General features: G+C 49.9%; 6 protein-coding genes across 6 annotated transcripts; 3 read left to right on the top strand and 3 right to left on the bottom strand.

Annotated features, from left to right (window-relative positions):
- Nucleotides 1–2,700: 2,700 nt before the first annotated feature.
- INS49_008451 (uncharacterized protein) lies at nt 2,701–3,231 on the top strand (the record flags this gene model as incomplete). Its single annotated transcript, XM_043169194.1, has 1 exon — nt 2,701–3,231. One exon carries the CDS (start codon nt 2,701–2,703, stop codon nt 3,229–3,231), a length of 531 nt encoding a protein of 176 aa, XP_043026874.1.
- A 3,413-nt stretch (nt 3,232–6,644) lies between these two features.
- Nucleotides 6,645–9,256, bottom strand: INS49_008450 (uncharacterized protein; the record flags this gene model as incomplete). Its single annotated transcript, XM_043169193.1, has 3 exons — nt 6,645–7,301; nt 7,352–8,651; nt 8,736–9,256. 3 exons carry the CDS (start codon nt 9,254–9,256, stop codon nt 6,645–6,647), a joined length of 2,478 nt encoding a protein of 825 aa, XP_043026873.1.
- Nucleotides 9,257–11,887: 2,631 nt separating this feature from the next.
- INS49_008449 (uncharacterized protein) lies at nt 11,888–13,029 on the bottom strand (the record flags this gene model as incomplete). Its single annotated transcript, XM_043169192.1, has 2 exons — nt 11,888–12,486; nt 12,636–13,029. The coding sequence occupies 2 exons, from the start codon at nt 13,027–13,029 to the stop codon at nt 11,888–11,890; spliced, it is 993 nt and encodes a 330-aa protein (XP_043026872.1).
- Nucleotides 13,030–13,303: 274 nt separating this feature from the next.
- On the top strand, nt 13,304–16,039 carry INS49_008448 (uncharacterized protein; the record flags this gene model as incomplete). The annotated part of the gene is made up of 1 exon (XM_043169191.1): nt 13,304–16,039. The coding sequence occupies one exon, from the start codon at nt 13,304–13,306 to the stop codon at nt 16,037–16,039; it is 2,736 nt and encodes a 911-aa protein (XP_043026871.1).
- Nucleotides 16,040–17,268: 1,229 nt separating this feature from the next.
- INS49_008447 (uncharacterized protein) lies at nt 17,269–21,355 on the top strand (the record flags this gene model as incomplete). The annotated part of the gene is made up of 4 exons (XM_043169190.1): nt 17,269–17,288; nt 17,902–18,117; nt 18,192–19,926; nt 20,012–21,355. 4 exons carry the CDS (start codon nt 17,269–17,271, stop codon nt 21,353–21,355), a joined length of 3,315 nt encoding a protein of 1,104 aa, XP_043026870.1.
- Nucleotides 21,356–22,630: 1,275 nt separating this feature from the next.
- INS49_008446 (uncharacterized protein) lies at nt 22,631–26,549 on the bottom strand (the record flags this gene model as incomplete). Its single annotated transcript, XM_043169189.1, has 5 exons — nt 22,631–22,738; nt 22,819–25,006; nt 25,105–25,864; nt 25,992–26,102; nt 26,210–26,549. 5 exons carry the CDS (start codon nt 26,547–26,549, stop codon nt 22,631–22,633), a joined length of 3,507 nt encoding a protein of 1,168 aa, XP_043026869.1.
- Nucleotides 26,550–26,716: the final 167 nt, after the last annotated feature.

Raw genomic sequence — 26,716 nt, 5'->3', positions numbered from 1 at the left:
AGCTTTATTAACGGCAAAATCTTTGCTTATTAAAAAAGCTTTCTTATATTAATTATAAAGGCTATTAATTAAATAACAAAAAATATATAAATAATAATGCATAAACTTATTATTTTAAAGGATTGGGTTTATATTTTTAAAAGTATTAATATAGCACTTATTAAATACTAAAGGGCTAAAAGAATTTAAATATAGCTTAAAAAAATACTTATTATTAAGGAATCTTAAGCTTCTATTTAAGAGAAATAAAAGGGAAAGCGGCTAATTAATAAAATAAGTAGTAATGCTAAGGAGGTAATTTATAATAAATTAAATAAATAATAATATAATAATTATAATAAGATTAAATATAATGCAAGAACTTATAAGAAAGATAAAAAAGGGTTAAGTTAATTAAATTTTAATTATAATATAATAAATCCAGCCTAATTAGCATTAAATAATATAAATATATTTATTTTAATGATTTACAGCAAACTGCGTTTTTAATAATGTAATTAACATTATTTAATGCAAAATATAGGTTTCTTATTAAAAATTGCTTATTTTAAACCTATATTATATTTATATTAATTATTTTAAATTAATTAAATTAATTAAAATAAGGAATTAAAAGCAATTAGCATTAATTAATGCTAACTTTTTATTTATTTATTAGCCTTAAGGTAGTATTAATATTAGTTAAAATTAAGTAAAGTTGCGAAAATCCGCTATTTATTAATATCCGCTATTTATTAATAAGCTACGTTATATAAATATTTAATAAATATAATTAAAATAAAAATTTAAAAAAATATTTTTAATATTATATATTTAAAAACTAAGAAAATACTTATAAATAAACTTATTAAAGTTTTATTATATATTTAATTTAAATATTTTAAAGCTTTTTTAAATCTTTAAAATATAAGGAAGTTAATAAAAGGGAATTAATATATTTATTAATTTTTTTTATTATTAAGTTTTTATTAAAACTTTTAAAAATTATATTTTTTAAAAACTATAATATAATCCTTATATAAAAACTATTTTATAATTAAAAATTACTTTTTAATCTTTATAATAATATATTAATTAATTTAAAACCTTTTTTTAATTATTATAATAACCTTTTAATTTTTTAAAAAACCTTATTAACTTTTAATTAAATTCTTAATTATAATTTTAAATTAAAATTTAATAATATTTACTCCTTAATATTATTTTTAAAATTAAAAAACTTAATCTTAATAATAATATAATCTTAATATTCTTTTATAATTTTTAAATTATTAATAACTTAATTTTAAAGCTTTTAAATCTTTATATTAATCTTATTATATTACTTTAAAGTAATTATAATTTAAACTTTAAGGCGCTTTATTATATTTTTATACTTATTTTTTATAACCTTTAAAAGCTATTATTATAAAATAAAGATCTTTTAAATATTAAAAGGAATTATGAAAATATAATTAAAATAAATATAATTAAACTTTTTATACTTATATATATTTAAGGCCTCCTTTTAAGCATATTAAAACTTTTTAAATATTAAAGAATTGCTAAATTAAGTACAATAAAAATAAAGTATAAATAATAAAAAATAAATTAAAAGTAGCTTATAAGAATTACTTTAAATATAATAATAATAATAATTATCTTTATTATTATAATTTATATAAGAATTATTATTATAGCTATATATAAGGCTTTTAATATAAAGAAAATAAGGAATATAATGCTTATTAATTTTCTTAAGTTTTTTTATATATTTTTTTTATATTTTATTTTAGCCTTTTTTTTTAAAAAAGCATTTTATTTTAAGCTTTAAGCTATTTATATATATTTAAAGATTCTTTAAAGTTATATTAAGAATTAATATATATTTTAATATTAGTTTTTAAATTAATTAAGAAATTTACTTTTAAGTATATTATTTAATAACATTTTAATAAGAGTATTAAAGCTTTTATTATTTTTATTAATAAGCTTTTTATTAATTTAACTACGCTTATATTTCTTTTTTTAAATTTTAAGGGTATAAAAAGGCTAAATAACTTATAGCTTAAAAGCTTATTTTTTATTATTTTTAATTATTTTTAATATAATTAAAAAAATACTTAAAATTAATAAAAATAAGTATTTTTAAATATAAATTTAATTAAAAAATTTTAAAAAAGATTTAATTATTAATTATAAGTTGCATTATAAGGCTATAAATAGTTAAAGTTTAAGTAATAAAGTATATATATTATATGAAAGATTAAATGGTTAATTACTTAATAAGCTATAGCTAATGTTTTTAAATATAAATTAGCTATTTAAAAAAGTAAGGTAGTTAATAAAGTAAGAATTGCCTTTTAATTAAGAAATATATTATATATATATCCCTAACTTTAGTTTGTAATTACTTTTTAAAATACTTAAATAGCTAGATTTCTTTTATTTCTTCCTTTTAAATTACTCTTAAAAGATAAACGCTTTTATAATTATGCTTTCAAACCCTCACGGCACTTGTAGCCTTCCACAAATTCAACACCACTTCCAGACCTGCCAGACACACCACCGCCCGTTTTCCAGCGCTGGCATGCCTTCGACAAAACAATCTGCGAATGGGTGCCCATTCAAACCGGTCATGTAGATGCACGGACACTCAGTCAACCCTTAAGACTTGTGACATGGAATGTCGACGCTTTCGGCGATAGCCCTGGGCCACGCATGGACGGAATTCTTTCCAAACTCCAGCGGATGCTGACGAACGGCAGCGGACCCGACATCGTGTTCTTCCAAGAGGTGTCACGAAAGGCCCTCACCCATCTCCTCCAATCCGACAGGTTCAGAGAGCACTGGGTTTCAAGCGAGGTCGACGAGACAAATTGGGCCGAGGTGCCCTTCGCTACCATGACTCTGCTTTCGCGGTCCTCGTTCTGCAACCCCGAGAACACACCAGATTCTACTTCCTCCTCCACCGCCGACGCTGGGAGTGGGATCTGCCCGGTCTGGAGAATCAAGTACCCAAGTCGCTTCAAGCGGGACGCTCTCTGCTGCGACATCTTCTGGGGGAGGGAAACAAGGATCCGCCTGGTCAACGTGCACCTCGACTCCCTTCCCATCCAGCCGAACCAGAGACCACGTCAGGCGGCTATCGCTGCTAGCATTCTGCGCACAGCTGGTGTGGGATGCGGGGTCATTGCTGGCGATTGGACAAAGTTGCCGTGCTGGGCCTCAAGCCTTTGGATATACAAGTGATACATCCGGGGACTTTATCGGCCGCGCCTGACTCTGGAAAGGAGATGATGGCGGGTAATGGTGGAGATGGAGTGCCGTGGAGTGATCACTCGGGACTTTTTTGCAGCTTTGTTATTGATGAGACGACGGTGTAGGGAGGTTACTTGCAGACCAGACAACTAGCCTCTCCTTCTTCCATACGAGCATTTAGAAATACCGGCAGTTTTTAACAGCCGGTGGCCTCTGGCTTTGGTAATTTTCGAGATTGCTGCAATGTCAAAACAAGCTGACCTGGTGACTTCCCAACCCCAAACTGTGTTTGCAAACTCCTTGACCATCGGGCTCGAAATAGTTTCTGGAATAATCTGGTGGTATTGGGCCTCTCTGGCTCGTCATCGGACTTTCGCTTGTCATTTCTATTTGTAGCCCATCTTGATCAAACTGAGTAATGAAAAAAGCCTGGCTGAATCATTGACTCAAGCAACTGCGTAATATGAACATGGATTCTCCCTTAATTTATTCTCATCTGTCGAAAATGCCCTAGTAGTGACTGGCATTGTGTGTGGGCGGCCTTGTGCGGTGTCATAAAGAGCGCCGAGGCTCAGTTGGGTTGCTTTGAGAGAATCACTTTATCAGCAATTCGGGAAGGTCAGCAAGGGAATTCCTCATTCGTAGCAACTCAGAATACTTGAGTGCTGTCCACGCCCCATCGTTTTCAGCAGCAAAGTCCGACGTCGAAGTTGCCACGCTACTGCTTAGCGCGATATATGACTTTTCAGACGAGGCTGACGACTCACGGAACGGGCCACTTAGACGAGGCTGACGAGTCAGGCTGTAGCCGCTTGGGAAACAGGGTGAAAGACCGCTTCAACATTCACCCTGGTGGCTTCTCATTCGGGAACTGTAGGTTAGAAAGACTCTTCCAAACTTTTAGAAATACAAAGTAGGTCTTCTGGCAACTGCAAGTGCTGAGGTAGCTCTTGCCCACCGTGACAAGGTTGCAAGCGCAACACGCAGCGACTTCCGTGAGTCGACCTTGCACATACCTGCAGAAATGTGCACGGGGATTGCATGGACCACGCTCAGCCAATCCCGAAAACGTTCGCCAGCCTTCAGCCACACCTGAGCAGGAAAGAAAGATATGGAAAGAAAAGACGCAAAAAGAGAGCAGTCTACTGGGCAAGCAGAGTTTCGATTGATTCCATGGGCAGTCATTCTTTGACTAACCCACACCATCTGGGACTTCATGCCTTTGCCGTCAAGACGAAGTATGGGGAAAGGAAATGGCAAGCGGATTGAGGTGATGGTGTTTCAAGTAATTGCACGGCTCACCTACTCGTCTGCTTAGTTTCGGTGCTATAGATCAAACTTTGCAGTGCAACAGCCACGCAGCCCTTAGGAATTAAAAACGTACATCTAGGGCGATACAGGAGCAGGGACAAGCCAAAGTCGAACGGTTATGATGGTTTCTGCAGATGAAAGAGATGATTCAGCCTCCTTGTGGCCCAGTCACTTGCTCCTCGGTCCAATCCCTCTCATCCAAACAGATATTGGTCCACAGAAGGCATTCAAACCAAGGCTTCTTGTGGTCAGCCGATATGGGTGAAGGTCGATTATTGAATCCATCTAAAAGCTCAGATGTCACGTCTTGCTTCCTACCATAGAATCGGATCCATAGAAAAAGCTTTGACGTTTTGTTTGAGTAAAATCCAGCCCAATCGTTGTTAATGGTGCCCGTCCCTCGCGCGTCTACAGTCTCCTGACCATTTGTTGCTCATCGACTATCCCATGACAATGATACTTAAAACAAACAATGTATCTCAATAATGGGATACGCCTGTATTTTGGGCATAAGAGTATTTCTCCCTAGTTACTGAGGCCAAACCATATTCGAAGCTGTAGGAAATGCAGACTGACGTAAGCTGTTGAACTGCAAAGGAGAATGGTTACAGTCCCTGCCTCTAGAGCGGGTCAACTTGTTTGCCCCGAGACCACAGTGTAAACTGGCTGAAATTGTTTACTTGCTTGACGAGTTCTCCTCTTGGTGAAACGCCCTATGAATTATAGAACTATTCGAGCCCCTCACTGGGTGATGGGCCGATTTGCCCGGGCCCAGGACGAAAAGGCAGGGTAGCCAAGACACGATCTAAAGTCGGGCCTGCACCCGCTGAGAGACCTCGAGACTTGAGAAGTGTACTGAATAGTAAGCTGGGTTGCAAATTAGTTTCTTAGTTTTAATTAATTTAGTTAGTTTTCTTAGTTGGTTTTTTAGTCTTAATTAATAAGATTAATTAAGAATTAAAATTAATTTTAATTATTATTATTAATTAATTATTAATTAATTATTAATTAAAAACTAATAAAAATAAGTAATATAAAGGTAAATTTTCCAACTTTTATTTTTAAAAATTACTTTTCCTTACCTTAAAGGGCTATAATTTAAATTATATTAAAGCTAAAGTTATTTTACCCCACTTTTTTCTTAATTAATTTAATAGCTTTAATTAATCTTATTAATTAAAATTAATTAATTGGTTTTTTAAATTAATTAAGATAAATTAATTAGTTTTTAAAATTAACTAAACTAATTTAACTAATTGTAACCCTGATAGTAAGTCCAGTCTTGCATCCAAGAAAGCACGGAAGAAAAAGCGCGAAATCCAGCACCCACCATAGCAAATGCTAGGACTGCCATGGCTAATTTTGCCATTCTGTGTGCTTCCCTCTGAGCGAAGTTGCTGAGAAGGCTGGATATGAGGAATTAGATGGCAGGAAATGAAGGACTCCACCTCGGCCGTGGAGTCCGTCACCAAGAGTACATAGAGAGGCCGTTTTCTTCTATATAAGATTGCCCATGGAAACATGTATCCAAGGCCAGAGGTTCAAGACCTGTCCCTCCTCCAGACACCCGCGGCAAAAGCCTTCAAACGTAAATTGAGCGGTAGGATTCCATTTGAGCAGTGTATATTTCTCTCTCGGGCACCACTGATTACCGCATCCTATGTCTAATCTGGGGCCAAGCAGTTCATTTTTCAATGCGAAATTTCCATTCTCAGCGTGATGCACTCCGAGCTACACCACAGCGCCTTGTAACCGGAGAGCTGCACCGGGGTATCGCTCATCGCAATTTGTGGGACAAGGCACAAAGTAGTACCAAACGAGTGAGTAGAAACATGCGATGCGGATAATGTATTATTTTTCGTGGTCCCATGAAAACACCAACACCAAACACCCCATGGCTCAACCCCTCAGAAACGCCAGTACACGCAAGGCCAAGAGCTGTTAGTGATACTAGACGCATTGCCGCAAACACAAAGGCGCAAACCATTTCGACCGCCATCATATTCTCATACTGTCGTCCCGTTGACCAAGATTCGCTTATAATAACGTCTGGCGGTAAGGCCAGACAGACAACCGACACCCGATGAGAGTAATCATAGAGCATCCTCAAACGGACAGTCCACGCTATTATGCCCGTCCTTCTCGCACAGCGCGCACCACGCCTCCGCATCGATGACGCCGGACTCCTTGCCCGCCACTGGGCCCGGGTCGTTCAGGTTCGGTATCATCTTGACGGGCTCGGAGGATGGTGGTAAGTGGGGCGACAGCGGAGCCACCTTATAATCGTCGTGTTCATTGGCGAGGGGTGGCGCGAGGCCCCCTTGGCTCGAGACCTTTGGCGTCGGCAGAGGCTCGGACGGCGCTGCGGGCGGGTTGCCGAACATGTTGGTGCAGGTCAGGATGTCATGGCCCGAAGTCTCGCACAGCTCGCACCAGAGTGTGCTGTTCTCCGTGACCGAGGACAGGGCGTCGCTCTCGGCCATTGTGTCCAACGTGTGGGCCCGTTGATGCGACCGCCTCTGCCCTGGCTGCTGCTGCTCCGGCGACCGGTGCTCGAACTCCTGGGCCAGGACGACCGTGTCGCGGGAGTCACGGACAGATGAGCGCTGAGCCATGGTTCCATTGCTGCGACCGTCGCGCACGGTCGCAGCGCTGCCCCTCCTAAGGGCCTCGATCTCATGCTCCATGTCTTCTTCCTTGCTCGTCTTGTCATCCAGTGCGGCTCGTAGTTCTGCGACCTGGCGCTCGAGCTTTTCGCGCGCGATGCGGTCGTCCGCGTTTCCCGGGAGTCGTGTGATACAGACCGATGAGGCTGTGGCCTGTCGGCGTCGTCCGGTAGCGAATCTCTACCCAGAGAGTGGATGATTGCTTTGAGGCCCCGGATCTCGTCCTCTTTCTGCTCCAGCTCTTTGAAGAGGGCCGAGTTGTCCCCATGAGATTGACCAGCTGTGCCGTTTGGCGCACTGGCCGCCTTCTCTCTTTCTCTCCTGAGCTCGGTCCTTGTCCTCTCAACCTCACCCCTCAGGAACTCCACCTCCCCACGGGCCTCGGCCTCCCCTCTCCTGGCATCTTCGAGGCCTTCCTCAAGTTCCTGCACGAGTTCTTCCAGTTGTTTCAGTTGCGTCGCAACCACATCAACGTCGCTGTTCCGCTCTTGGATTTGTTGTATATCTTGCATCAGCTCATCTATACGCTTCTCATACACTCTCTCCGTCTCGGCACTTGCCAGTTCCAATGTGTCGATAGTGCTCCTGAAATCGGCTCTGTGCGTATCGAATTCGGACGTGAGCATTGCGATCTTTTCGTTCTTTTCCCGGATCAGTGCTCGTAGCTCCCCTGTTTCCTTGTCGCCCAGGCTGTCCTTCCGACTTGGAGGTGGGGGCATTTCAGCATGCTCCATAAGATTTTGCACTTCCGTGAGGCTGCTCTCCATGTCTGCCAGTGTTGCCGCCTGTTCCCTGAGTTGTCTGTCGCGATGCTCCAACTCAGCACGTAGTCGCTCGATCTCCTCGTCATGGCCGCCGGCCTGCCGCGACGGGGCCCTATACTTGAGGGCTGACGCTCTTCCGTTCCCGGCAGGTATTGTCTCCTCGTCTGTGGTGAAGCCTGCAGTCGGTCCGGAAAGCGCCGACGAACTCCGTGGTCCCGTACTGAAATTGCGACTCGGCTGAAGCATTCCCTTCTTGGGCGGGTCGCCTGGCGCCATTGCGCTGTGCACGCTCTTCGAGAACTTGCTTTGTGTCGGACTTCCATATCGGGGAGCAGGCTTGCCAGAGGGTGTGGCGATGCTGGGGCGCGCGGCAGGCGTCAGCTGTAGCTTTCGTGTTGGCGACTCTGGCCGCGGTAGTGAGGGCCTTGATTTCTTTCCCAACGGACTGGGCGGGCGTGCAGGGCCGACTGATTTGGAGAACTGCGGTAATGAAGGCGTCGGCGGTGTAAAGTTTGTGGAATTCTGTGTGCCGGCCTTCAAGCCATTCGCAGCAGAAACAGGAGTCTTCGGGAAGGAGATGGCGGATGCTGAGGTGGGTTCGCGCCTCACGGCCTTATTCAGCGGCAGGAAGATACCGGCACCAGGTATATTTGTAGCGAAATAAGATACGCTGTAAAGGATGTGTTAGCATGCGAGGATGCGGTGACAGCTGCGCAAGAGTCTAGTATTCTACGCAGGACCAGAGCGAACATACCCGTCAACGTCGCCGTTGTTCTTCCCGCGTGCAGCAAAGTCAGGGTGCAGCTCGACGCCGGCGAATGTGCCCTTCTTCCCCTCGACAGTGCCGACGAAGCGAATGGTCCCGCGCATGTTGCCGGGCACATCCACTTCGTCCCCCAGAGCAAGGTCGTCGCCAGCAGCGGCTGGGGCGCCCGCCCTGGGACTGGGAGGCATCTTGTCTCTGCGCGGGGGCGATTCGTTCAGGGAGGCGAGTGCGTAGCTCTCGGTGGCATCGGGGACGGCGGCGGCGAGAGAGGTCGAGGTCAGGGTGGCCTGTGATGCCTTGCGCTGCAGCGATGAAGCGAGTTTGGAGTGCGCAGAGAAGAGGCCACTCAGGTTGGGGGTCGAGGCCGTGACGATCTTGCCTATTCCTGAGGCCTTGCGGGTGGGATGTCGAAGAGTGCGAGGTGCTGTTGGCAGGGCCGAGTGTGTTTGTTGTGGTGACGAGGTTGCAGGGGAGGAGAGGAGGGTTGCGGTTTGCCCAGCGGACGCCATGGTGGGGGGAGGGGGGTGGTCAAAAAGGAGACGGCGAATTTGTACTGTCCCTTTCAGCTTTTCGTATAACACTCAGTCACTCATCTCATTTACCACTCTGGCCCCAGCGTGGTGGTCCCAAGGCGACCCTATAACCCTGCTCCTTTTGGACGCCACAGACGCCGAAAAAACGGGGGGAGTCCAGCACACCAGCCCTTGGACAGGCTGGCGCTGAAGGCGTGTAAATCTGCCGGGATCCCAAGGGCACAGGCGGCGACACGCTCCTGACGCGACTGTCAGCCTCAAGCTAACGCGGGCCGTCCCAGTCTTTATTGATGGTCTGCTCCTGTCGCGGAACTGACAAAGATGGGAAGAGATGACTGGAGTTTTGAGTTTCGACTATTGGCCTGAGCGAGGGCTAAGCGGCCCGCAAGGATGTTTCTTGTTGATGCTTCCCGTCTCCGACTTTTAGCTCCCAAGGTTGGGCTCGTCCCCAAAGACCCGTGTCGTTCGTAGTGGCGTCTGTGTGTCTCTGGATTGACTTCAGGCGATCCAACGTCTGGCACGCTCCGTTGGAAACTTCGACTGCTTGTCTCTGAAGGTTGAGCGTAGGATGTGGTTCGCGACGATGCCGAGATGCGCAGCAGTAACAGGGCTCGTCTCTTTTAATCGGACAGAAACAGAGATCCGCGTAAACAAAGACGAGAAAAACGCAAACAGCGCCCACGCCAACGCGCTCCCTGTCGCTGCTGTCGCGGATAGAGGGGTGATTGTTTATATGCAAGGGCCTGCAGGCGGCATGCGGGCGTCAAGAGGTCTGTCTGGGCAACGGCAGATGTCCAGCTTGCCTCAGGCTCAACGTGTTGTGCAGTTGTGACAGACAGGCAGACAAGCAGACGAACAGCATAGATGCTATGAGAAGCTGATCACGCATCGGAAGATGCCAGGCGCACAGGATATCGTCTTATTATTATACACACATGCCACAATCTTTTTCCCTCCCAGTGACCCAATGACGTGCCTGCGTGTCCCCAAGTGCTCCGCATGGTACTATAGGTATGGAGCATTTAGTAGTGCAGTTGCAGAGGGCATGCTTCTCGATGCTGGCGGCCCGTCGTATCAGCACCCAGGATCGTGCAGGTAGATGGTCTGGTTCAATTTCCCCCATCTGGCCGTCATCTCCCCCGTGTGCGGCGGTTGATCGGGCATGGAGAAGGCAAAGGAGATGAGAAGGGTCTGCTGCAGAGAACAAATGGTAGGACCCAGAGATCATCAGGCCGGTTCGTCGGCAAACTCTTCTCACATAGAATGCCAGAATGCTACCCAACCAGAGCAGTGTGACCAGTTCGCGACTTTTTTTTTTCTGCGGTACGGCCGCGCCACAGGGAAACATCGCGGTCTGCCTGTGGCCAAGTATCACCACATCATTGGCCTTGAGCCCGCGTCACTGACGAGGCGATCCATGTAAAGGGGCAGCTCACTGCCCAGTAGCAGTAGCTGTAGAACTCAGGCTCCCATTATCCTGATGTGAGGCGTCGATCGAACACCTGATGAAGACAATCAAGACTCGGCCAGATAGCCGGGAAAGGCGTGTTGGCGCACGGCGGACGGTTCCCTGCAGACGGGAGCACCCACAACGGTCCCAGGACCCCAGGGCCGGCCCCTAGCTGGCCTTGCACGACCCACTCCACGCACCTGGGGACAGGGTCTGGCCCAACTGGGGCAGCTCGGAGATTACCCATTGACGGTCAATGACAATGACGCCCAACTCGGGAAGTGATCCGGCACATTGAGTTGGGCCCAAGATGCTCATCATCTTCTGCCCTAATAGCGCCAACCAAAAGGCTTGGTGTCCTCCGTCAAAATGGCAATTGGGCGGGTTCCTCCGCATGACCAATGCAGGCTAGACAATGATACTCCAAGATCGGAAGATGCCTAAGTAAGTTTTTGGGTCGCTGTGGGCCAAGGGCTCGGGGCACCGTCGGTATCTGGCAGCTGGCCTACCTGTGGAGCAAGGCCGACCCGGGTCCGGCTTCTGTCTTCGGACCATGCTCGGCAGCGCATGTCGCATGTGTCTTCTAACGTCCTGTAGGCCGCTGCCCTGTTGGCTCATGGATTTTCTTCTTTTAACCCTGTGCAGTACTCAATAGAATATCTGCTATTGCAAAGAAGACGGCCTCGTGCCCTAGCACTTAAACCCTGAGACGACCGGCGTCAAGGACGTGATTCGATCACCTCCGACTGTGTCTCATTCCACCCAAAGAGTAACAAGGACATCTGGACCCCAATACATTCCTGTCAACTTAGCGCTTCGCGGCCGAGAGCTGCTATTAACCACAGAAGCCGATTCGCTCATTGCGAGCTGGCTTTTGCTACCAACTGCTAACCGCCTCTGTAAATGCATGGACCCTCCTTGAGGACCGTTGGCTTAAATCATAAGATTGCCGTGAGCTATCGAGAAGCCTTTCCCATGTCTCTCGACACTTCAGTGCTCTCCGTATCAAGCCCACACTCGACGGCCGCATTGTGACAGCGCTTGTGATAGCTGGGCGGCCCCAGCTAAATGCCAGCACGAACATAGTCTTCTGGGCACCGATTTCCCCTTGAATGGATTGATAAGTTGGATATCGTCGAGCTCGCCCCGATGCTCCTTCAAGGCGGTGGCGTGTGATGTTCCCTCTCGATGATATCGGACCGCCCCAGTGGCCTTGTCCCGTCATTCAAGACCATGGCCTCGCGGTGTCGATGTCTAATCCTCTGCTCTTCAGGGCTCTGTTCCAGGTTCCTCGGCGTGGGCTCCGCGTTGTCGCCATCCAGGATCTCCGTCTCGATATGTATCGACGCGAAGACGTCGAAGCTCTGCGAGACAGTCTTCGGCATGAGCCCCGCCTTTTCTAAAGCATCTCGGCCGATAGCACTCTGCTGGATTTTCTGGATAATCTCGACAATCCTGTTCGTCTTGTACATGTACTGGAAGAAGTTGTGCTCCCTCTCCTCGGGCTTGTCGCCCCAGTTCTGCTTCGCCAGCCACTTCTCCACGATCCCGGCCTGAATGAACTTGTCTGGCCCGTACTTCTGCATGAGCTGCGAGATGAACATGAAGCAGAGCTTCTCGGCCATATCGCGAAGCCCGTATTCATCAAACCACCTGTCGTCAAGCTTCTCCAGCGGTGCGCGGTCGGCAAGGCAATGCTCGAGGGAGCGGACGAATGCGGAGTAAGCGCGCCCGGTGTTCAGCTTGGATAGGCTTTCTGTGAATTGGGTCAGTCTTGACTAAGGTTGGCCAGGTCTGTTGTAATATAGTAAGTGCCGGAAGCGTGGAGGCACTTGGTCCACGCAGAAGCCCTCCACATGCTGCTTCTGCTGGGCAGTGCTGCGCACCTACCCTTCCGCCACTTACCAGTACAACAGCGGTGGTAACTCATACGAGGGTCTGTTATGAAGGCAAGCGTCCGCAGGTTCTTCATGCGCTCGTCGTAATCCGGCCGTGTGATTCCCCAGAGCAGATAGTCAATCGTCTCGCCGTCGTTAACAGCTCTATCGCATACAATCTTGGCTGCAACCTCGCGGATCGCAAAGTTGTAATGACCTAGAAGCATATCTAGGGTGCTTGGTCTGAGGGAGTCCTCGGTCTCCTGTGTGATGTACTGCGTCGTGGGCTGCTGCGGCTTGATCTCAGTTCCGTCGCGCCATTGTTGGAGGAGCACGCGCATCGTGGCAACGACACCCACGAAGGCCGCAGTGAGGCCCACCACCAACACGCGCTCGTCGCGCGCATATGTAAGGAATGACATGATCGTTGTCTGGTGGCTTGTTCCAGCGACGAAGCTGGGCTGCGACGCAGCTTACTTGAAAGCTACCAAGGCACCTAAGCACATGTAAACGACCAATTACCAAGCAGTGCCTGCCACTAGCTCCCCATTCTGCCGCCCAAGGAGCTCTCACCGCCAAAATTCATCGATAAGATAAGCCATTTACTACGACTGGGACGGATCGAAATTTCATCAATCACTGCGACAAGTGCATTCTCATTGGAGGCTTTCCTAAAGGCTTCAGATTTTCGACAACATGCCTGCCTCACAACTTAAGAGGCTGAAGGCCTCCCTCCGAGACCAGGGAATTATCGGGCCTCAGCAATCAAAAAAGCAGAAAAAGGCAACCGCCAAGGATGGACGAGCTCGTAATGAGAAGCGCCTTCAGCGCGGCGCCGCCCTCGAGAACATCCGCGAGCAGTTCAACCCGTTTCAGTTCAAGACGAATGCCCGAGGTCCGAAGTTTGCCGTGACCACTGACAAGCCTGACCCGAAGAAAGGGGTCGTGGGACGTCCAGGGATGGCAAAGGCTCTGGGCGAGGAGAGGAGGAAGGAGACTCTCTTGGTCGAGATGCAGAGGCGGAACCGGATTGGCGGAATCTTCGACAGACGGTTTGGTGAGGGCGACCCAAGCTTGACACCCGAGGCGGCCGCCGCACAGCGATTCGCGCTGGAGAAGCAGAAGGCGCACAAGAAAACCTCAATGTTCGATTTGGAAGATGACGACGAGCCGGTTTTGACACACGGAGGAAAGTCTTTTGAGTTTGACGAGGATGGAGAACTTAAGGACGACTTCAACGAGGAATTTTCCGATAGCGGCTCGGACATGTCAGACCTAGAAGAGCACAACCGGAAGAGACTAAAGCGGTTGCGAGACCAAGTGGAGGCCAACGAAGAAGGCGATGAGAAGGAGTCGGAGAGGAAGAAGTCCAAGAAAGAGGTAATGGAGGAAGTTATCGCCAAGTCAAAATTCCACAAGTACGAGCGCCAGGCTGCGAAGGAAGACGACGAGGACCTCAGATTGGAGCTGGACAAGGAGACGGCCGACATCCGGTCACTTCTCATGGGCCAGCGCATGAAGAAGAATGGGGAGACGCCGATCGACGACAATAAAGCGGCAGCTGTCACAGGGCTGGACAGGGATGCCTTCGAAAAGGATTACGACCTCGCTGTGAGAAAGATGACGCAGGACAAGCGAGCAAAACCCACCATGAGGACGAAAACGGACGAAGAAGTTGCAGAGAAAGAGGCTGAGCGGCTGCGGGAGCTTGAAGAGAAGAGGCTCAAGCGGATGAGAGGCGAGGAAGTGAGCGACTCGGAAGAAGACGAAGAGAGCGAGGCAGACGCCGAGGACGATATCGATGACAACAAGCCTGCATTCGAAGTTATCAGGACCGATGGCGAGGACGTTGATTTCGGCCTTGGAAAAGGCATCAAAGCACGTCCAACCGCAACAGAACTTGGGTTTGACGACGAGGATGACTTCGTGATTGAGGACGACTTGGTTGCCAGCGGCTCGGACCTGGGCGACATTGACGACGCTGATTTCACTTCGAGCGAAGATGAGGATGCGGCCGCCCAAGAGGATGAAGACGACGAGTTCACGAAAGGACTTCTTACGGAGAGCGAAGCAAAAGACTCCCTCTTCAACAAGGAAACGAACCTGAGCAACACGAACACAACCGATGATGGCTTGCCATACACATTTCCATGCCCGCAAAGCCATGCCGAATTCCTCGAGGTTGTTAAGGACATCCCGTTGCCTAAACAGCCAACCGTCATTCAACGTATCCGAGCACTATACCACCCTAAGCTCCGGCGTGAATACAAAGAGAAATTGGGGAACTTCTCCAGAGCCCTGGTGCAGCATATCGCGTACCTGGGCACAGTCTCTGAGGATGGTTTGTACTCCACCTTGGAGAACGTGATTCGGCATGTACATTCTCTGGCCAAGATGTTCCCAGTCGAGATCGCGCAAGAGTTCCGCTCGCACATCGAAGAGATGGGACATCAGCGACCCTTAGCACTTGAAGTTGGGGACTTGTATATCTTGACAGCAATTGGTTCTATGTTCCCCACATCAGATCATTTCCACCAGGTAGCCACGCCGGCGATGCTCTCGATGGGGCGTTTCTTGGGCCAAAAGGTTCCGAGCAACCTGGCGGACTATGCCACCGGCACTTATCTGTGCACCCAGTCCTTACACTACCAGAAGCTTGCCAAGCGCTTTGTGCCAGAGGTCATGAACTTCACACTGAACACTATTTGCGCCCTGGCACCTGAAAAGCCCAAACGAAAGCTTGGCTTTTTCCCCGTACACGAACCAAGCCCTTCGATACGGACCAATGGTGCAAAGAAGACTGCGATCCGCAAACTGGGCTGCAATGACTGCCGAGCATCACAGAACGAGGTCTCTCATGAGAGAAAGGTCGCACTATTGAGCACCAACATATCATTACTGATGGCCGCCTCCGAGACATGGGCCGGAAAGCCTTCCTTCCTCGAGACCTTTGAACCAGCACTCAAAACACTGCAGTGTCTCACGTCCAAGCCAAACCGACCGCATCTTCCCGACGCGCTGCTACAGGACGCTGAGAAGGTAGCTGCACACCTCTCTCGTGCCCTCAAGGTGGCGACACTGTCACGGAGACCACTGGAGCTCCACCACCACAAGCCGCTCGCCATCAAGACATTCATCCCCAAGTTCGAGGACGGCTTCGACCCGGAGAAGCACTACGACCCGGACCGAGAGCGGGCGGAGATGGCCAAGCTGCGGGCGGAGCACAAGAAGGAGCGCAAGGGGGCGATGCGGGAGCTCCGCAAGGACGCCAACTTCCTGGCGCGCGAGAAGCTGCGCCTCAAGAAGGAGAAGGACGCGGCGTACGAGAAGAAGTACAAGAGGCTCGTGGCGGAGATCCAGGGCGAGGAAGGCCACGCGGCGAACGAGTACGAGAGGGAGAGGCAGAAACGGAAGCAGTCGAAGAACAGGTAGTAGTCGACTCAGGCGGTCTGGAAGACCTGAGTTTGGTGGTTTCCTACTCCACAGCGTACAAATTCCACAGATTGTGCATTCCCTCAACAGGCTTTAAGTTCAGATCTCACTCCTCTGGTACCACAATGACATAAAAGATTGAGCCGCCAGGTACCTGTCGATGTTGCTGAATGTCTATCTGAACAAACTTGAGGAGGATGTGGTTGTGGTTGTATGCATGTCCCTAAATCTGGATGCATGACATGTCACTCACCTAACACCCAATTTACATACCCAATTAGTAAATCAAATTAGCCCTAGGTATACAAATTAGCTGTGTAAACTAGATACATAGGTGTTGGGTGTGTAGGTGTTAGGTATGTAGATGTGTTGGTGTGTGGGTGTGTTGGTGTGTTGGTCACCAGTGGGGGTGGCCTGGGCGATGTGCTCTAAACGTTACAGCTATGGCGCGAGCGATGTACCGGTATACCCTCCGTTTTTGCAGGTGCGAATCTCCACGTTCTTTTCGATGGGTAAGGCTCCGTGGGGACTCTTCCTTGACCAAAGCTGTTCTGCAGAGGGCTCATGTTACAACAGTATGATGGTCCAAATTCTGGCTTTGGTCTATCTGCATATACTCGCATGGCTTTGCAGCCGTCACTGCTCACTTTTTGTATACCATCTTCTTCCTGCCTGGCACAAATCTAGAACTTGAGCAGGACGTACCAAGTGTTCAGACAGGCTGCAAATGGGATGTGCTATGTGACGGGTCTAGGCCAGGCCGAGAGTTGCACGAGACGTTGGCCCTTTCCCTAGTTGAAGCTGGAATCGAAGGCTGCCTAGAGTACGTACAGTCTGTGCTTTCCACATTGCAGGCCGGGCTGGGAGACTCTGACCCAAAATAGGCAGACACGGATACTGCAAATCACGATGTTGTGATGAAGGCTTCCATCCCTACAACACCAGTCCCATCACAGCTGGGCTGCGAATATCAGTGCTATCCCGGACATGGGCAGCCCTTCATCCTCACCTTCAGACCTGTCACACAAACATGCCTCGCCGTCTTCTCCAATCTCCTTGGTCTGCATAGGCTTAGCTGTCACACCCTACGGCCTCTGATTTTGTTCCACCTCCTTCAACCTTCGCTTCACTACCTCGGACGCCTTCCGGCCTCCATTCCCACTCTTCATTCATTTATTACGTGACAACCACACCCAACAACTGTTATGGACAGCGACGGCTGCCACAAAATGACGGTTCACAAGGTGAGGTAAGTCAAAAGGAGAAGACTGATGGAGTAGGCATTGCTGCCGACTTGTTGTCACCAAACCGGTTTACTTGGACCATTCCGGCCGCACGACACACACCGGCCAACGCATAATGCAGACCATTTTCAACTGTCTCATTCCTACATGTCACACGCCCGCCTGGATATATTTCCTCTACACCCTCCCAACCTCCCTTGGTCTGCCCTACTTACACAGCACTCATTCCACTTTGGGCCGTGTCAGATCATGCCCCCAGCCAGCCCAGACAGACAGACAGACAGACAGACGGACAGACGTCTCCAACGGTTCCCCGCTCCCCAAGAAGTCTATTTCCGGTCTAATCCCCGCCACGAACCCCGCACGATCCAAGGGTGGCGCCGTCTGCCCCTGCGTCGTCCCACAAGGGTCCGGGGTCAACTACGTACAGCAGACTACAACAGGAGCTCATGTGGGCCTGGTCAGGTTACATCACTCCCAGAGCTGTGAGCTCCTCGTGAGCTTGAAACATAGGCGATCATATCCAACCACAACAACGAACACTCTTGCTGTCGTTTTGGATCAAGGACCACAGGACCGGCATTTTACAATCAGCATAACTGTTTTCTATATCTGCAGCGTGCCCACTAACATCATTCGTTTTCTCAGCAAACCTTCGGTCGAGAACAAGGACAACATGGGCGGCGACAGAAACCTCTCCCGGCTCTCGCAGCCCAAGGCCGACTACCCTCTGCTGGCCCGAAAGCCGGTCGGGAAGCTGATTGATAACATCTATCTCGGCCGGATTGAACGCGAATACAAGGATGGCCAGTACGGGAAGGTCACTCTCTCGGCGTCAGTCTCTCCTCTTGACTACCCAGTACACATAACCGTGCGTGTTCCCCGCTGACGGATGCTCATGGGTCCAGAATGTATGATGAAGGCCGTGCCTCGGGTCGACCACATGTGAAACTCTCTACTTGGGCAGCTCCAGGACAAGAGCGTCCCGGGTTCAAGGATGCTGTCTCGCATGAGTTCAAGGACACGGAAGTCGGCCATGCCTTTGGTCCTTCGTGGACTACCCACTGGTTCAAGGTCCAGATCACAGTCCCAGACGATCTTCAGAGCAAGGAGCGTCTGGAATTTCACTGGGACTCCGGCAGTGAGGGCATGGTCTGGTCTGCAGACGGGAAACCACTGCAGGGCTTGACCGGCAACAATGAGCGTATCGAATGGGTTCTTCCGGAGGCTTTCCGCGACGGCAAGGAGCACACCTTCTACGTCGAGATGGCCTGTAATGGCATGTTTGGAAACCCTACCGGAGGCGACACCATCCAACCTCCTGAACCTAACCGATACTTCGGTCTCAGCAAGGCCGACATTGTTGCTGTCAACGTACAGGCTCGACAGCTCCGTATCGACATGTGGATCATTGGAGATGCTGCTAGGGAACTTCCCAGGGACTCATGGGAGCAGCACCAGGCCCTTTCTGTCATTAACCGGATCATCGAAACCATCGAGGTGGGCAACCAGGACTCCGTCCTGAGGGCTCGTGAGATCGCCCGGGAGTACATCGGCAACGTCGACTCTGCGAAAGTCTACGATAGCGAGAAAGAGCCCCTTGTCTATGGCATCGGGCACTGCCACATTGACACATGCTGGCTCTGGCCTTGGGACGAGACGAAGCGCAAGGTAGCACGGTCTTGGACGAGTCAGTGCAACCTGATGGAGGAGTATCCTGAACTGAACTTCGCTTGCTCTCAGGCCCAGCAGTACAAGTGGCTCAAGCAGTACTACCCGTATGTATTCGACCGGGTCAAGGAGAAGGTCAAGTCTGGACAGTTCCACCCGATTGGGGGTAGCTGGGTGGAGCACGACACCAACTTGCCTAGCGGCGAGTCTCTTGTTCGTCAGTTCGTCTACGGCCAGCGGTTCTTCGAGTCCCACTTTGGCCAGCGCAGCCAGACCTTTTGGCTTCCTGACACGTTCGGCTACTCCTCGCAGCTTCCTCAGCTATGCAGATTGGCCGGCATGGATCGCTTCCTGACCCAGAAGCTGAGCTGGAACAACATCAACAACTTCCCGCACACCACCTTTAACTGGGTTGCTCTGGATGGCTCTCAGGTCGTTTGCCATATGCCACCAGCAGAGACCTACACTTCTGATGCCCATTACGGCGACGTCAGGCGTAGCGTTAGCCAGCACAAATCCATGGACCAGGATCATACCTCTCTCCTCGTCTTCGGCAAGGGCGACGGTGGCGGTGGCCCAACCTGGGAACACCTCGAGAAGCTTCGCCGTTGCAGAGGCATATCGGACAGGACCGGCGGCCTGCCGCGGGTTCACATGGGCAACTCCGTCGACGACTTTTTCGACAAAATCATCCCCAAGGCCAACAAGCTCGTGACGTGGTATGGTGAGCTCTATTTCGAGCTTCACCGAGGAACCTACACCACCCAGGCGCGTAACAAGCGCAACAATCGGACTTGCGAGTTCATGCTGAGGGCTATAGAGCTCTTTGCCACAATCGCCTCGCTGAAAAACTCCTCGTACAAGTACCCCAAGGCGGACATCGACAGCATGTGGGAGGATGTTCTCCTTTGCCAGTTCCACGACTGCCTTCCTGGAAGCTGCATTGAAATGTGTTACGACGACTCTGATAAGGTAAATACCCTCTATTTTCCCATCTACCCTGGAGCCTCGCCCTACGTCCTTATTCATTATCGGCAAAATAATTAACCTTGAACAGCTCTATGCCCGCGTGTACGAGACTGGGAAGAAATGTCTCGCAGACGCCAGGGCTGCGCTAGGTGTAGGCGAGGAAACCACCAACACCACTGCGATCGAGGACGCCACAGCACTCAACAGCCTTTTCTGGCCCAGGAAGAGTCTTGTGGAGCTAGGCAACACGGCGGCTGTCGCTTGCGGCGAAGGCCCATACCTGACCCTGAGGGCTTTCAAGACGCCAACTGTGGAAGGGGCCGCTGTCTCGATAGAAGAGGTGTCTAAGGGAGTCTTCGTCATGGAGAACGACCAACTTCGGGTCAAGGTCGAGAATGGCGTTATCACATCCCTTTACGACCGCCTCGCTGATCGCGAGGTCCTCTCAGGGAAGGCTAACCAGTTCGTAATCTTCGACGACAAGCCACTGTACTGGCAGGCCTGGGACGTCGAGGTCTTCCACCTCGATTCCCGCAAGGAGCTCCGCGTCCACGACACTCAGATCAGCGAGAAAAAGAGCTACCGTGTCAGCCTGACCAGCCGCGTTAAGATCAGCGAGAAGAGCAACCTTGTCTCCACTATCAGCCTGTCCGCCGCTCTCAAGGGCCAGCAATCATATGTCGAGGTCAGCACCGAGGTTGACTGGCACGAGGACATGAAGTTCCTCAAGGTTGAGTTCCCCGTCGACTTCAGAAACACCGAGGCCAGCTACGAGACCCAGTATGGCATCGTGAAGCGACCAACCCACTATAATACGACGTGGGACATGGCCAAATTCGAGGTGTGCTGCCACAAATTTGCCGATCTATCAGAATCCAACTACGGCGTCTCCATTCTCAACGACAGCAAGTATGGATTCGCCACCTGTGGCAGTCTGATGCGCCTGTCCCTCCTCCGCTCCCCGAAGGCTCCCGATGCACATGCGGACATGGGAACCCACAAGATCCGGTACGCAATCTTGCCACACGAGGGCCCTCTCGGCAGCGCCACCGTCCGCGCCGGCTACGAATTCAACAGCCCCCTGGTGCTGGCTCGAAAGCCCAAGACGTTGTCATTCGAGGCCCCTGTCAAGCTGGTAGGCGACTCCGCAATCGTTTTGGACGCAGTCAAGCGAGGCGAGGACGATGTCGATGTCAGCCGCGGCGACCTCCCCGCCCGCAAAGGCAAGTGTGTCATCATCCGACTGTACGAGTCCCTGGGAGGCCGTTCCCGCGCCGCCATCAAGACGACATGGGACGTCAAGAAGATCACCAAGGTCAACTTGCTCGAGGATGAGATCCCCGGCGAAGGTGCGCTGGACACGGATGAGGATGGAAACTATCCCATCACCCTGCGACCGTTTGAGGTTGCCACCTACAAGCTGTGGCTTTGAGTGCGTTTGTGGTCCATTATCTTAGCGATGGAAGGTTAGGGCTGGGAGACTGCATTGATAGGTCAGCCGCTACTGGTGTCACGTTAGTGGTCATGGTAGGAGTAGCTTGATTAAATTGAACTATTGTCTTGATTATCTGAGCACTGTCGGGCCAGCTTGACTGTTCATTTGTTATTAGAGCTTCAAAGAGGCCTTGCAAAAAGTAGGCCAGGAGGAAAGATGGACTAAAGGCGATTAAACAACATTATCTCTGAGGTTAAAGGTCATTCCACAAAAGACTATCCCAGAGGTAAACCCAGAGAGGTACGTTCCCCGTCTCAACCCGTTTCAAGTGCCTTCCTCGATCTTTTGAGCATACCCCCAGCTAAATCAGGACTCATAAGAGATGCCAGAGTACATCCCGGCTAGGCTCAAGAATCTTTAGAAGATGTACAGCAGGTACTACACACTTGAGCTTGTAGTCAAATGCTGCAGGAAAACTTCATGTGGAGTAATCTCCTATAGGAAAACGGCTTATAGGATAACCTCTCTAGGATATACTTTAATGGGATAGCCTCCTACCTCTAATTAGATAATCTCCTTTGTAAAAACCTCTTAATTCCTGTGGGGTACTCTTCTGTGGGATAACCTTTTATAGAATACCGTCTTTTAGGACATAGACCTATAGGATAACCTCCTATGGGATGACCTCCTGTGGGACAGCCTCCTGTGGGATAACTTCCTATGGGACAACCTCCTGTGGGACAACCTCCTCTAGGACAACCTCCTCTAGGATAGCCTCCTCCGGGATAATCTCTCATCTCCTTTGGGACAACCTCTCCTCTCCTCTGGGATAACCTCTATTGGGATAAACTCCTCTTTCCTTCAAGGTAGTCTCTCCTCACTCTGAGGATAACCGCATGTAGTATGGCCTCCTTTGAGATGCCTCCTATGGGGTTACCGGTGGGCCACATCAGCTTCTCATGCTTGCTTGCTCAATTGGAAATCATTTTCAGTGGTATTCGATTGAAAGAGACTTTTTATATCGCCACAGCTCCCAACCACACAATCCACCAGTGGTCGAGTTAGCTGCCTTGAAGCCCTCACGCTTCCTAAGCTCCTCTAAAGCAGGGAAGACAGAGTGGTATCCCGCTTTTCTGATAATTCCAGATGCCACAGCTTATTTGCACATAAGCACAAAAGTAAAAAAGAACGAGCAAGACCTGTTAACGCCGCCCAAGAGATATCCTTTGCCTTTTCTGGCTTCCACCATTCCACCCATCTAGACTGGGTTATCTACAAAGGCTTGCCCTGGAGAAATTCCGACCAACGGCGGACCTCGGACGGGATGCCTTCGGGCCGAGGCAGCTTCTCGCTCATGCACTGGGCGAACAGGATCGCAGTCTAATTATCGCGGCAGGGTCAGCAATGCTTTGTCACGCTTGAAGGTGGGGTGGTCATTTTGCCAGGATTCCGGAACTCACCTGTGGCTCCATGAACAGTGGCACGCCAAAGTCGACAGCATTCCGCCGCATTACATAATCGACGTCCATTACTGTCTTGCCCCTGGCCAGGGCAAGGTTGAACACACCGCGGATGTCATACTTCTTGAACACCTCACGAAGGGCCCGCTTGTCCTCCTTGGGGAATTCGATAACTTCAACGGTCACCTTGTTCTTGGACGTCGACTCGATGAATTGCTTCACCTCGTTGTCCGCAGCAAACAACTTGTAACCGAGAGGAGAGAGGTAGTCGACAATCTTGGTAAGCCACTCCTTCTTCAGCTCGCCGCCGAAGAGAAGACCCTCACCAGGCTCGGGCATGCGGAAGTTCATCGAACTCTGCATGGAAGCCCAGTACGCGTCCACAAGGTCCTTACCGAAGCAAGCCATCTCTCCCGTACTACTCATTTCGACCCCCAGGTAAGGGTCGGCACCGGCGAGACGCGTCCATGAGAACTGTGGGACCTTGGTGGCAAGGTAGTCGCGCTTGACAGCCATCAGGTCGGTGGGCTCTGGTACCTGCTCACCGACGAGCGCCTTGGTAGCCACGTCGATAAAATTTGTTCCGAGAACCTTGCTGACGAAGGGGAAGGATCGAGAGGCACGCAGGTTGCATTCGATGATCTTCAGTTGAGGTTCGCCGCCTTCAGGACTGTCGGCTTTTATGATCTGCATGTTGAATGGGCCAGTGATCTTCCAAGCCTTTGCAACCTTCTCGGCGATTTCCTTGACCCGTGCCATTACCTTGTCGTCGAGAGTGTGGGGAGGTAGAACAAGAGTCGCATCACCGGAGTGGACGCCAGCATTCTCGACGTGTTCTGAGACTGAGTGAATGATGAGCTTGCCCTCAGATGCGACTGCGTCGACGTCAATTTCTTGGGCTCCCTCAATGTAGGAGGAAATCACCACAGGGTGGTCGGGCGACACGTTGCTGGCAGCCTCTAGCTTTTCCTTAAGCTCGTCCTTGCTCCGTATCACAGTCATCGCAGCTCCAGACAGGACGTAGGAGGGCCTGACGAGAACAGGGTATCCGACTTTGTTCGCAAACTCCTCGGCCTCCGCAACAGATTTCAACTCAGCCCATGCAGGTTGGTCAAGGCCGATGCTGTCCAAGATCGCGGAGAACTTTTGACGGTCCTCAGCCTTGTCAATCTGGACGGGGCTCGTCCCAAGAACGTTGGCCTTCCCGGTCTCGTGGAGGCGAAGAGCGATGTTCTGGGGAAGCTGTCCGCCAACCGAAACGACGACACCACTGGAGTTTTCGAGCTCGTAGATGTCCATGACCCGCTCATAGGACAGCTCTTCGAAGTACAGCTTGTCGGCAGTATCGAAATCGGTCGAGTAGGTTTCTGGGTTGTAGTTGATCATCACGGTCTTGTGTCCCATCTTGCGCAGAGCTTGTGTGGCGCTCACAGCACACCAATCGAACTCCACAGAGCTACCGATACGGTACACTCCGCTGCCCAGGATGATAGTTCCGTTGTCTTCAAATGTAACGTCGTGGGTTGAGGCGTTGTAAGTGGTGTAGAGGTAGTTTGTGTCTGCAGGGAACTCGGCCGCAAGAGTATCAATTTTCTTGACCCACGGCCTGATACCGAACTCCAGACGAAGACTCCGCACCTTGTCTTCGGTGCTGTTGACGGCGTCTGCGATCTGCCGGTCCGAGAAACCCAACTTCTTGGCCTTGAGAACGATGTCCTTCTTAAGACCATCGAGGTTGCCAATTTCCTGGAGCTCCTTGGACATGTCGACGATGTTTTGCAGCTTGTACAAGAACCACTTATCAATCTTGGTCAGCTCGTGAACCTTCTCGACGGAATAGTTCTCGTGAAGCATGGCTTGACCAACGGCGAGCCATCGACGATCAGTGGGATTCTGAAGCTCAAAGTCCAGGTCCTCGAATTTGTCACCCTGGAAACCGACGAATTTGGGGTCGACCTGACGGATAGCCTTCTGGAATGATTCCTCGAAGGTCCGGCCAATAGCCATAACCTCTCCAACGGACTTCATAGAACTGCCAATGTCGCGCTTCACATGTTGGAACTTGGCAAGATCCCACCGAGGAATCTTGGTGACGATATAGTCGAGAGAAGGCTCGAAGTTTGCAGTAGTCGTCTTTGTCACGGCATTGGGGAGCTCAGGCAAGCTGTGTCCAAGACCGATCTTAGCCCTGCTGTGTGTTAGTAACCTGCCACAGAGCCTAAAGTGACGCAGTCCTGTCCATTCGAAAGCACAACGAATAGGGAACTGTAAAAGGAAAAGACATACGCAGTATAAGCTAACGGGTAGCCCGTTGCTTTTGATGCAAGAGCAGAAGATCGAGAGAGACGAGCGTTGACCTCGATCACACGGTAGTCCAGGCCATCTGGCTGCAGAGCGTACTGGACGTTACACTCGCCAACGACACCCAAGTGGCGAACGATCTTGATGGCTGCCGAACGGAGCATGTGATACTCCTCGTCGCTGAGTGTCTGACTAGGCGCGACCACAATGGAGTCTCCAGTGTGAATACCCAATGGATCGAAGTTCTCCATGTTGCACACAGTAATGCAGTTGTTGTTCGCGTCTCTGACGACCTCGTATTCGACCTCTTTCCAGCCCTTAAGAGATTTCTCCACCAGAATTTGCGGGGACAGCGTCAGTGAGCGAGCAGCCATGTTGCGGAGCTCCTCCTCGTTGTTGGCGAAACCTGATCCGAGACCGCCCAGTGCGTAGGCCGCGCGGACAATCAATGGGTAGCCTATGCTCTTTCCTGCATCCAGCGCTTCCTCGATCGTGTTGACAGCGATGGATTTCGCGATGGGGATGTTGATCTCATCCAAGGCCCTCGCAAAGAGATCGCGATCCTCACTGAGCTCGAGGGTTCGAACACTGGTTCCCAGAACCTTGACACCATATTTCTCAAAGGTGCCCATTTTCTGCATCTGGACACCCAGGTTCAGGGCCGTTTGCCCACCAAAGGAGAGGAAGATGCCATCGGGTCGCTCACGCTCGATAACGTACGTGACATATTCAGGTGTGACCGGAACTACACAAGGCGCGGTCAGCATTTACCCTACACGTTTCCATGCCGTTACATATCCAGGCAAAGACATGTGTATGGAGTCATGCGGCATGAGTGAATGGTGCTTCGTGTATTCGAGGGGGGTATTTACGGTAGTATATCTCATCCGCTATGAAATGGTTCGTCTGGATGGTTGCAATGTTGGGGTTGATCAGCACAGAGGAGACTCCGGCTTCTTTCAGGGCTTTCAGAGCCTGAGATCCTGTATGATGAACATATCATGTCAGTAGTCAAGTCCTTATCGTAGTGCCATGTCGTGTGACTCATTTCCCTCAACCAGCAGAGGTCTCCACGATTTGAGTGACGAACCTGAGTAGTCGAACTCTCCAGCTTGGCCAATTGCAAGACCACCAGATCCAATGACGAGGACCTTCTTGACGTCCACAGTCTCCTTGGGCTTGACCACGCCGCTCTCAAGGTACGCCTGGGGGTTCGGCGCAGACTGGGTGGCCGCGGCCGCCAGACAGCGGGCGCTGCTCAGAAAGTTGCGCTTCTGAACAAGCTGTTTGGCCTGGACCTGTAACCTGGCAGAGGCATTGGGCGTTGCGGCTGTGAAGGTCCTGAGAGAGTGTGCGGCAGGAATTGGGACCTTTCGAGTGGTGTTTCGGAGGAGGGCAGGCGTTCGAGCTGCCAGCGCGATCGGCGCCATGGTGTGTGAAGGAGATTTGGGGGTAGAGGGGGGGGACGAGGACGGCGACGACGCTGGGCGCTGTTACCCAATTGCGGCTCTAGTAACCCTTTCCGTCCTCTTTATACCCAATTGACAAAGTGACAGAGCTGGATTCGAAAAGTTGAGGTGTGATTCATACCCGGGAC

Source organism: Diaporthe citri (genome assembly GCF_014595645.1).
Source record: "Diaporthe citri strain NFHF-8-4 chromosome Unknown scaffold_3, whole genome shotgun sequence".
In the NCBI taxonomy this organism is placed as follows: domain Eukaryota; kingdom Fungi; phylum Ascomycota; class Sordariomycetes; order Diaporthales; family Diaporthaceae; genus Diaporthe; species Diaporthe citri.
The sequence above is the reverse complement of the archived record's forward strand: the minus strand, read 5'-3'. Positions and strand labels throughout refer to the sequence as shown.